At 39.2% G+C, this 12,153-nt stretch overlaps 1 protein-coding gene across 1 annotated transcript in view; it reads right to left on the bottom strand.

Annotated features, from left to right (window-relative positions):
• Positions 1–371: 371 nt before the first annotated feature.
• Positions 372–12,153, bottom strand: part of LOC306864178 (roundabout homolog 2-like) — a gene marked incomplete at its 5' end in the record, with an annotated part of 75,831 nt that continues 64,049 nt past the window's right edge. The window contains 13 exons of the mRNA XM_079407939.1: positions 372–1,144; positions 2,993–3,135; positions 3,373–3,546; positions 3,638–3,742; positions 3,914–4,098; positions 4,763–4,984; positions 6,616–6,760; positions 7,154–7,429; positions 7,551–7,690; positions 7,797–7,836; positions 7,970–8,197; positions 8,443–8,620; positions 12,017–12,141. Coding sequence (XP_079264065.1) covers positions 1,133–1,144; positions 2,993–3,135; positions 3,373–3,546; positions 3,638–3,742; positions 3,914–4,098; positions 4,763–4,984; positions 6,616–6,760; positions 7,154–7,429; positions 7,551–7,690; positions 7,797–7,836; positions 7,970–8,197; positions 8,443–8,620; positions 12,017–12,141 — 1,973 coding nt within the window. The 3' untranslated portion in view covers positions 372–1,132. The remainder of the gene's footprint in view (positions 1,145–2,992; positions 3,136–3,372; positions 3,547–3,637; positions 3,743–3,913; positions 4,099–4,762; positions 4,985–6,615; positions 6,761–7,153; positions 7,430–7,550; positions 7,691–7,796; positions 7,837–7,969; positions 8,198–8,442; positions 8,621–12,016; positions 12,142–12,153) is intronic.

Here is a 12,153-nt window from a genome sequence, read left to right as displayed (position 1 = left end):
GTAGCGGAAAGTGCAAGCGGCGATTGCAAGTGACATTGTAATTTAGTTTCTTTTTTCTTGCCTTCACCACCTGGCTACTGTTGTAGATTAAGAAATTCAAACAAAAAATAATCAATAAATAGAACAAAATAAAAAAGACTGCAAGTGACATCACTCGCGGAAGTGCAAGTGTCTGAGAGTGCAAGTGCAAGTCTGCAGCCAGACCCAATTCACAATTTCAGATAATTTTTTCAGTTTTTATTTAGTTTAACTTGATGTACTGAAATAAACTAAAACTGAAATCAAATCTATAGCCTATATACATCAGAATAAAAGACAAAGTTAGTAAAACACACACACACACACTGATTCATACTAGGGCAAACCCATATAGCTCAGCAAATGTATTTTATTTATACAAAACAACAAGGACTACCAAAAAGATAGTCAAAGGAACATAATTTTGGTTTTTTGAATGAAATACATTTCCTCACGATCTCCAAAACACTCCTTAAAAAAAGACAAGTACAATCGTTCACAACAGTGTCAAATGACAAACTCTCTTGGCTTTGAAAAGAAAGAGGGGAAAAAAGACCACATTCTCTTGTGACTGCAACGATGGGGATCCACAGACGGAGACGAGACGAGACGGACAGACAGAAGCGTCCTCGGCTCAGTTAGGTCGTGAGGCTGGCTGTCTAGCTGGCTGGTCAAACAACACACATTGTGCTTTCTATTTTTTGTTGTTGTTGTTGTTGTTCTCCAACACAACAAGAGTGCAATATTATTATGCTTTCAAATGCTGTATATACATTTCTACAAGAGGTTGGCACATTCAGACATTAACTTCTCTATAATATCGGAGCTTTGAACATGATTTCATTTCTTCTTTCATGTATAAATACAATATACTCTTCTTTCCTGGCATCTGGACATCATGTAAAAAGCTTCAAAAGATGATTATTTACATTGACAGCGTGATGAAAAATGCCCCCATGAAGGTCATAAATAACAATAATAACAATAATTAATAACGTAATCAAAAGTCCCAGATTCACGCTCTGAAATCTATACACATCCACTTCTCTTCGGTTCTTCTCTTCAGCTTCCGAATGATGTCTAAGTCAAACTTCCTGCGTCTCACAGCCTTCCCTTATCTCATCTCCTGGAAGAGAAGCAAAGGAGAAAAATTTGAATTAGAAAAGATAATCTTTTATTTAAAGCTGACAGAATAATATGTTTGATACAAATACTGGCATTTGAAAGCAGCTTAGACCAGTTTGGACCATATAGATGGTTTTATATGGAAAATGCTGGTCATTATAGCAGCTTTACCACTGTAAATGTGGCCAAGATATAACCTAGATTGGTTACTAATGGTTTTAACTGGTCAACCAGCTTAGCTGGTCTATTCAGCCCATAATTGTGGCCTCTCTCGGGACAAAAGAAAGCCTTTTTGGTTTGGTATGTCTATAGATGACTTAATGCAGCAGGGATTGTCCATCATGTGACGCGACAAGATCTGAGGACACAGAATAAAGGCGATCTTAGGGGCAGACCCCTTCTCCCCTCTCTCTGTCAAGCACCTATTCACGCTCTCTGTCCGTCTGGAAAGATAACGCTAACCACCGTGACAGGACGGGGTAACCCGAAACTCTCTCCCTGGGGAACGTATAGCCCTCTTTTATGTGGCCTGTCTTTTATGTTCCAGAGGGGGTAACCTGAGAAGGGGTCACACATCTGAAGAGACTCTTCAGCCCATATGGAGTGACCTTAGATGTACATAACCCAGTTCCCATCACACAACTATTCATGTCTATAGGGAGATACTGTATTTAAAAAAAAAAAAAAAGTGCTATGGCCCCTTTGGGCCAAGCAACTAGTTCTTACTAGTCTGATTTCTCCATTTGACAAAACTAGTTGTAAATGGTGAGAAACCCTCTTCTAACCATGAAAAGGTACCATGGTATTATGGCACTTTTTGGACATCATTCAGTATGCAACAGCATATATTAGTATATATCAAAATATCACCACTGTGCATAGGGAGAAGGATTTCAACGTCCACTAAATAATGGAAATTTATTAGTAGTAGTGTTAATTATTACAATTTAATTATTATTATTATACAGTCTGCATTATTTGCATATTGTTTGTTTTAAATAATGATAAGATGGAAGTCAATGGTGAATTTAGTAAGGAAAAGTATGACAACATTTTCTAAGTGTGTCTACTTTTGTATTTGAGAGTTGTAAAACTTGGTTATAAATAATCCTGCAAGTGTTCGATATGAGAAAAATCACTTTACAGACAGATCATTCTGTTGTAGCATCTCTTCTGTTATAAGTTCTCCAAGCAGTGGGGAATGTACTTCAGAGGAAGTGTCTGATTGCTGGCTAAAAGTCCCAGCCTCTACAGAACACTTCCACTATGTGCTGAACAGCCAGATGGACTCAGTCAGTCTAGACTCATCCACATTTAGTCAATTCCGTCTCACCAGCGAATGAGTGTTAAGAAAAGATAAACTAACGCACATGTTTGCGAGGCTGTGTTTGACTAAGCTTGGCTAATGTTTAATATTTAGGATTAGGGTTAGGATTGGGGAGGACGAGGATTAATCTTGAAAGCATACACTTAAAACCACTGTCTTAATATTATTTTGGTCTTGAATTACTGTAAAAATATCTAAACACTTTATGCGAGAAGCAAAATTGTAAGATAAGACGTTTTGTTGTTCCAAGCATAAAACAGAAAGCTGAACAATTTGACTAAATAAGCATATAATTAATAAATTAAAATATATCCTTACAAAACAAGTCTTAATATAGCATATCATAGTTTTATAAATACGCATTTTGTATAAATTAACTACAGTAAATCATTTACATGCATATTTAATAGTAAATATTACTCTTGTTTTAAGGATTATTAGATCATTTTAGTGGCTAAAAAGACAAAAATACTGGTTAAGAAAATGATTTTCTACAGTATGAGGAAAGTTACTTGCGCTTACATCATTTCTCTTCCTGCTCGTTCCGTGCCCCCGTGATCCTGTTGACCCCCGTGATGATGAACTTCCTGTTGTGGAGCAATTACTGGACATCTGACCACGAGACAGGAAGTTGGGCTTGTTGTAAGGAATTAAATCGTCCTCTGCTGTGAACCACATAAACAAAACCATAACTTTAGGGTTCAAAAATGTATTGATACAATATAACTGTCATTATCTTTAAAATAAAAAGCCAGTCTATTTAATCCTACATATACATACATATACATATACATTATATGTCCATATACATATACATATATATAATTGTGCCTTTAAGAAACAACAGCAAAAAAAATTAGAACAGCATTTAAAATTCTGTTCTGTTCAAGGTGTTTTCTAACCATCTATCCGTCTATGAGAAGAGTTTTTCCGATTGGGTGTGCTCTGTTCTCTTCTCTCCATGGAGGAATGGGAGCTGCCCACTCTCTCGAGGGACATCTGCCCACATTCGAATCCCCCTACTTGAGCACAGTCGACCTCATCTTCAGGAGGCGGTTCAGGTGGAGGGGGCAGATCTGCAGAGATGTGACCAGCATGTTAAGTATGCAGGAGCAGGATAAATGATTAACTAACTTCATTCTGGAAAAAGCCTGGTCAGTAACTCACCGCCTTGCAGTACATCTCTTCGGTATTGACCGCTCTTGGAGGTTTTCTTCTTCACCTTGGACTTCTGCCCAGGCGGTGTGTGGTCTGCAGAGGGCCTCACTCGACCTGAAAGGGAGCATGAGACACAACAATGAAGCAGCTAAAATAATTGTAGCTATTCTAAAAGTAACTTTAGGTAGAAAATATCTAATTATATATTGCTCTGATCACGAAAGTAGTATTTTACCTGAGCAGCAAAGCTTCTGTGGCACGTTTATATAGAAAACAGAAACACACCTGGTGTGGTGTTGCTGATGTTCTCTACACTTAGGCCAGCTCCTTGGCTCAGATCCTGTTTGTGTGCTGAGCGGTGTGGCACAGTGTTGTCAGGACACTCCTGATTGGCCGACAGGTTTGGGTTGGACTGGGTTAGAGGGGGGCTTGGTGCTCGCGGCACAGGCACTGGTCCGCATGGCAACCGGCTGCCCACAAAAAATGTTTGGCTATTTAGAACAAAGTTAGACAGCATGAAATTTGCTAGATATGCAGGAACTGAAATGCACCCCTTTCAATGGATCTCTCTGTTTTAACCCAGATCTGCAGCCAATAAGACACACAAACACTATTATATGAATATTAGATTGGAAACATTGTAGGCCAAGATCAGCACTTTGTAAAAGTAAATGATCTTTCTAAACTTGGCAAACTGTCTAGCAGGAAGCTTAATGAGTCTCTCACTATTTGCTCTGTGCCGTGATAAAATACAAATATGGACCTGCAGAGGAATAAATTATTCATAAAACAGGTTTTCTCCTGCAGGAACAAATAATAAGAGAATGAAAACAAATAATCTATTCTATTAATGCAGAGAACTAAAATGCAGGAGAGCAGTTTCCTGAAAAATGAAGGATTGCTTATATTAAGTATTTTAAAGCGAGCGTCGCCTCGAGAATAAAGCAAATGTTGTTTATGCTGCATCTTATCAAATTTAGTTTAGAACAAGCAAATCTTGTTGACAAATGCCCAACACAAACTGTCAAAAAAGCTGAAAATAAAAGAGTAATAAACTCTGAAATGCTGACCTGACAAAAAACACTAATGCAAGAAATAATTGTGAAATATTATTTGAAGGTTTACGTGTCTCACCGTGCTATCTGTGGCTGTTCGAGCTGGTGCAAGCGTGGTATATCGTGGCAGTGGCCATCGTCTCTGGGAGATGGGGTTAAGGTGGCAGTGGACTGGTGGCTGTAGGATGTGGTGGGGGAAGAAGCCTCTCCTCTAGGAGGAGGAGCAGGACCGTCCTCCATCACGCCGTCCATGAGGTAAGTCCTATCCGGGAGAGGAGGACACCACTCTTCCTCATCAGACCTGAGTGAGAAGAAAACTTTCAATATTATTTACAGGTCTAGAACTTTAGAATCTCTCTTAATAATAATAAACATACTGAAAACACATCAAATTTGCCAGAGCACATATTCTACCCACCACCATTATATCAATTATTATTGATATACTATAGCACCAACTTTTCTTATCACTCGCTTGCCCTTCTCACATAGAGTGGGAGAACAAGTGACTTTATTTCTGCTCTGTAACTAAATTCCCTAATTTTTAGCAGAGGATTAAGTAACTCCAGCACCTCTGTGCTAAATCAATCACGGCACACTCATTATGATTGCCTGCTGCAGTAATCAGCAGGTCAATGCAACCAGTGGCATATCGATTCCTACAGCTGTTGTGTCAAAAGAGACAGCCTGGCCTCCAGATAACAATATGCGTGATCTTTTAGCTCTCGCGGGACCAATCCATGCAAGTGCGATGGAAAAGAAGTTAAATGCAGTTGCATTTTGAGTGACACTGTATCAATATTATGCCTTGGGCTCTTTAAGGGCAAACCGCTGAGCTGAATGACACCTACACACGGCACGCTCTTGGTTTATGTGGCTGCTCGATATTTTTGATGAGTTCTTGGGCCTCGCTGAGTTATTAAAATTATAGTCATATTGCAATAACAGAGCTGATGCTCTTGCCTTCGGGCTGCCACAAAGGTTAACCTTATGATTCATTAGCTCTTCACACTTTTGAGGACTAATCATGAACATCCAGTCTGGCTGTGAGTGTTGCATTGCGTGCTTGTCCCCCGAACAACGTCTAATGCTCAGAGGAAGGAACTTGAGAAGGTTTGTAACTATCACTGGCTAATGTGGTTACTGCAGGATGTTATGTCAAGGTTATCGGATTCATGGATCTCCACTGTGAGTCAGCGCTGGTTAACCGCTGCGGCTAATGTGACTCGCCCTTGTTAGTGCCCCTCACGGGCAGCCATTGAGCTGAAGTGGCGGCAGAAAGCAATAAGAACGTCTCTACCCGTCAGCGCCCGTGGCCGGGGCATTCTGCGGCTACTGCTGACCGCACGCTTCTTTAACAAGAAACTAATGCAATACAGACCAGGAAAAGAAAACATAACTCAGTCAGACCGTCATGAGGAAACAAGCCAGATTCAAGGGTAGAATATCGTTAACTTTGTTAGCCTCTATATACAGCCTTGTCAACAGCAATCAAACCGCTCTGGCCCTGAGAATTCTGAGACTGTTCCTGGAACGATCAGCAAAACCTTGTCCAGAAGGCTAAGTAAGGCCATGTTCCCAGCTAGCCAGCATGCTGCAAATTGGTAAAAGATGTCGTCATGTAGACATGGAATTGAAGTTAAAAACTAAAATGAATTGCTGAAATTGTGTTTGTGAACTTGGGGAGAGACTTGAGATTTGTTTTGTCTGCCAAAGTCCTGATTTAGACGCTTTCTGGGCAGCTATTTTCTATTAGTTCAGCTCTTATATAACTGATTGAAAGTTTTTCTCAAGATTATTTAAATAACATGTCAAATCACTATTAGTATCAAAATTGTGACTGTTTAGTTAAAATAATGCTAACTTTATTTTTCAGGCTAGTTAAGCTGGCACAGCACTGAAATCAATCTATAGCCTTCCAGTGAACTTTACCCCATGTCCTGGATTAGTTCATCATCATCTTCCTCTTCACACTCGTCCAGATCTCCAGAGAGAGGTGGTGGCGGCAACGCATCCATCCAGTTAAGAGATGGCGTTTTCACTGGCTTCCCCATTAACTTCTGCTTTGGTTGTTTTACTGTAGAAAAGCAAGCAAATTTGCGAATAACAAAACACCTTTATTAAGCATTGTTATAATTAACTACGATACAAATTTAATTAAAAATCAGTTTTCAGCAATTGAAATAAACCTGAAATAAAATGTAATGCTGGCAGTTAACTGAAAATGCTGGCAGTTAACTGAAATAAGTTTAAGTACTAAAATGACTAAAAATATCAATTAAAGCTAAATAAAAATGAAAAAAAACAAAAAAAACAAACAAAAAAAAAGCACATAAAGTGACAAAAATTAAAATTAAAACTGAAAATGTAAAAATCAAAGTACTATAATAGTATATATATAAAAAAGTAACACAGCCAAGCACAGCATTCATATTAGCACTGAAAGGAACAGATAAGACTGGAAAGATACCGTTATCAGTCTTGGAGCGGTCTGGCTGGGCATACTGAGCATTGGACGTTCCAGGCTGAGTCATCCGATGGCTGCCATCTTGTTCAGGACTGCAGGGCGCCTGGTTGGTGAAAGGCATGATGGGAGTGCTGGCGTAGGGAGTGGTATGTTGAGAGAACTGAGCAGAGAAACTGCGCAGGTCCTCGCTGGTGGGATCAATAGTGCTGTAGATGGGGCCTTCGTTAGAGTCTGTGCTGTACTTCTCGTTTTGGTTGAGGTAATTAGAGATTCCCGCCTCTGAGGAAGTGATGGTAAATTAATTAGGCTTTAATTAATGAGACTCTGTGCTGTGGAAACTTAGTGTTAAATTAATTTAACAGTACAGCCGGTGGTGTTGCTCTATAAAAGTGAGTCTTACCATTATAGTATCTCTCCGGGGTGTCATGTTTCGATGTACAGCAGTTCACTGAGTCTTTCCCGTTGTGCACAAGATTGGTAGTAGGCCAAGAATCAGCCAGCCACGGGTAATTTCCCATGTTAGCACCCAGCATACCAGGCCTAAATATCCAGACATTTCCAAAAATATCAATAAGTATAGAATGAACTAAAGTCACTGTATTTACACTCTGAATTGATGCATTAAGAAGCTAAAAGTGCCACTTACCTTCCATTAAGTCCAGAACTTTCTCCATGTGGAAAACCAACTGTAGAGAGATAAAAGAAAACATATATATAATGCAACTGATCCAAAGGCTGATAGTATATAAATATAAAAATAACACTGCTAAATCATTATTTAATGTCAAATGTCATTTGGTGTGATATGTGCATGCATACCCGCAGGTGTGTATGCAAATGATGCTGTGTAATGGCTGAGCTCTTTTCTCTTCTTCCGTCTGCAGTAGATCCACACGCTGAATCCCATAAGGATTACCCAGCATGCCCCGCCAATGCCTGCGATGAAGGCAGGCTGCTTCACTACGTCTGTGATCTGCTCAGCCAGACTTACATTCTCGTCAGATTCACTGCCTCCACCTGTGACTGTAGGCTGCTCTGCAGGCAATTCTGAAAAGGAGAGAGAGAAAGAAAAGAGAGCAAAGACAGATCAAAGTGTTACTCAGACAGAATCTCTTAATAGGACTCAGCTTATTGGAAAAAATTAAGCAATTTAGTCTCATAGCAGGACTTTAAAAAGCAATCAAAGAGAATTTACAAAAAAAGTTTGTACTTCAACTCCACAAGCCCATCACTCTACTCTATAATTCTTTCAGTTTTTAATAGTCAGGGCTGGTTTTTCGGCGAGCACTCACTGATAAGCACAGATACGGGTTGGCTGTGTGTGCCCACTCCTGCGCTGGTCACTGCCGCCACCTCCACCTGGTACAACATGCCGGGTAGAAGCCCCTTTAATAAAGTCGTCAGCACGCTTCCATCCACCGTCTGATTGATGTAGTAGCGCGTCTGAGAGTCGTTACCCAGACACCAAACCTGAAGAGAGATAACACTTAGATCTGAACTTAAAAATACTTAAGTGTCCTAACTTGGTCCTAGACCTGTAAGACTCACATCTGAAGAAAGACACTAGCAGGAAAAGTTCAAGCGGGAGTCCATATCTCTCTCACCTCCCCTGAGCCCATTGAGTTTTAACAGACCCCCTCTGCTGTGCAGTGAGTTTGGAGGGGGGTAATTGAGAATTAATGGGGGAAAGTTATGAGAGAGGAAACAATGCCTCCATTGCGATATGACTGGATATGACTGGTTATGTTTAGATATGATTGGTTCATGCTATAAATCCCGCCTCTTGAGTTTGTGCACATTCCACGTTTGTGAATCAGTCTGAATGAACAATATAATGGCGTTAGTAGCTATGTTTCCATCCAAAGTTACTAATTAATTTACGTGCAAAATTGGAATATTGCATAAAATATTTGAGAATAAAGCAGTTTCCATCCAGTGAGTTGAAGAGATCAAAATTGTCACTTCCTGATGAACTTCCGCTAAATATCATGAAGAAAAATGACATTTGCTGCAGTAGGAGAAGGCACTATATCTAATCATTTTTGTATACAATAAATTACGAGCTTCAGAGCTTCACAGATGAAATACAGTAATGTTATCATGTTTTCTGAGCCTGCTGTTTGGGAACGCAGTTTTGGGAGTTAATTATAACGAAGCACTTTGACGAGACATTGCTCAAGCATTTTAGAATGGCAAAACTAGCGTTTCAGATGCTGTGCAATGAGATCAGTTCATTGGTTGGTCCAGTTTTATGCTGTCCCATTGCAAAGTCACATCTTTTTTGATGCGCATTAAGGACTTTATTCAATAAAAGTGTTTCCGTCAGTTTATGCGCATGTTTTCTTACAGGATATGAAATTTATTCAACTTAGTTGAGCGCATACGTTTTTTCTGCATATTTTTAGAATTTATGCACATCTTGCCGTTTCCATCCAGCGTTTTTTATGCGATATCCCAAAATGCGCTTAAAAATAGGTGGCGGGAAACATAGCTACTGGGAAGGCTAATTAAAAAAGCAAGTAAACAGCTCACACACTTAGATATAACTACTTTGTTGCGTCAAAATAGGACTTGAGATGGCATGAAATCATGATCTGTGGGAGTTTTTAGTGTGTAATCAGCTTGATGAAATTTAAGGTAAATCTCCGTGTAACAATATTTTCCAAGCTTTGATGACTGATGATCCGAAAAATGCAAAAGTAGTTAAAAGTTAACTATTAAAAAGAATAGATTAACATAAATTCACAAATAAAATATATTGTTTAAATTGTTACTGCCTTGAGTTATTGTTTTGGAATAAATGTAAAATGCTTAAAAACAGTACATTACAAACTTGATTCATAAAGTGGGGAAAAAAATTATTTGATCCCCTGCTGATTTTGTACGTTTGCCCACTGACAAAGGAATTATCAGTCTATAATTTTACTGGTAGGTTTATTTGAACAGTGAGAGACAGAATAATAACAAAAAAAAAAAAAAAATCCAGAAAAACGCATTTAAAAAATGTTATAACTTGATTTGCATTTTAATGAGTCAAATTAGTATTTGACCCCTTCTCAAAACATGACTTAGTACTTGGTGGCAAAACCCTTGTTGGCAATCACAGAGGTCAGACGTTTCTTGTAGTTGGCCACCAGGTTTGCACACATCTCAAGAGGGATTTTGTCCCACTCCTCTTTGCTGATCCTCTCCAAGTCATTAAGTTTCGAGGCTGATGTTTGGCAACTCGAACCTTCAGCTCCCTCCACAGATTTTCTATGGGATTAAGGTCTGGAGACCAGCTAGGCCACTCCAGGACCTTAATGTGCTTCTTCTTGAGCCACTCCTTTGTTGCCTTGGCCGTGTTTTTGGGTCATTGTCATGCTGGAACACCCATCCACAACACATTTTCAATGCTCTGGCTGGCTTCAATGCCCTGGCGGTACATGGCCCCATCCATCGTCCCTTTGATGCGGTGCAGTTGTCCTGTCCCCTTAGCAGAAAAACACCCCCAAAGCATAATGTTTCCACCTCCATGTTTGACGGTGGGGATGGTGTTCTTGGGGTCACAGGCAGCATTCCTCCTCCTCCAAACACGGCGAGTTGAGTTGATGCCAAAGAGCAGGATTTTGGTCTCATCTGACCACAACACTTTCACCCAGTTCTCCTCTGAATCATTGGCAAACTTCAGACGGGCCTGTACATGTGCTTTCGTGAGCAGGGGGACCTTGTGGGCGCTGCAGGATTTCAGTCCTTCACGGCGTAATGTAATGGTCCCAGCTGCCTTGAGATCATTGACAAGATCCTCTCGTGTAGTTCTGGGCTGATTCCTCACCGTTCTCATGATCATTGAAACTCCATGAGGTGAGATCTTGCATGGAGCCCCAGACCGAAAGAGATTGATAGTTATTTTGTGTTTCTTCCATTTACAAATAATCGCACCAACTGTTGTCACCTTCTCACCAAGCTGCTTGGCGATGGTCTTGTAGCCCATTCCAGCCTTGTGTAGGTCTACAATTAGTCCCTGACATCCTTGGACAGCTCTTTGGTCTTGGCCATGGTGGACAGTTTGGAATCTGATAAATTGATTGCTTCTGTGGACAGGTGTCCCGTTAAGAGCGTGCTCCTAATCTCAACTCCTTACCTGTGTAAAAGACAACTGGGAGCCAGAAATCTTGCTGATTGATAAGGGATCAAATACTTATTTCACTCATTAAAATGCAAATCAATTTATAACTTTTTTGAAATGTGTTTTTCTGGATTTTTTTGTTGTTATTCTGTCTCTCACTGTTCAAATAATCCTAATCACAAACCTACCAAATTATAGGCTGATCATTTCTTTGTCAGTGGGCAAATGTACAAAATCAGCAGGGGATCAAATAATTTTTTCCCCCACTGTACTTTTATAATAGAATATTGATTACATTGTTAATGTAAAAATTAGTGTTGTAAAATGATAAATCGCATACAAAAAATATTTTGTTTACATAATATGTGTGTGTACTGTGTATATTTATTATGTGTATATAAATCATTTATATATAATATATTTAAGAAAAATATGTTATGGTTTTATATTAAATATATTTATATATAATATAAATATATACATGTAAATACATATATTTTTTTCTGATAGTGAAAGTAATGTTTATTTAACCAAGAAAATGTGAGTGGGACATGAATTTACATTTGATGTAAAAATGCTGAGGACTTTAAAACAGAAAAACAAATTAAATAATCAACGAAAATTAAAGATAGAGCTAGAATAAATATTAACTTTCACAAGTTTCACATTTTTACTTTCACAAGTTACTTTTTGCAACGTGTCTGGTTGGGATATACTGAGTTTGTTTTGTTGATTGACTTTTGCAATCTAAAATATACCTTATACTCTTGGATGACTCCATTTTGCATCTCACTGGGAGGAGGCTGCCATGATACACTGATGCTTGAGCTGTTGCTGAGGTTGACTGTTGCCACAGTTACAGCACGAGGGGGGGCACTGGGAACTGGAAGAGAAT

The sequence above is a fragment of the Barbus barbus genome (genome assembly GCF_936440315.1).
Source record: "Barbus barbus genome assembly, chromosome: 45".
In the NCBI taxonomy this organism is placed as follows: Eukaryota; Metazoa; Chordata; class Actinopteri; order Cypriniformes; family Cyprinidae; genus Barbus; species Barbus barbus.
The sequence above is the reverse complement of the archived record's forward strand: the minus strand, read 5'-3'. Positions and strand labels throughout refer to the sequence as shown.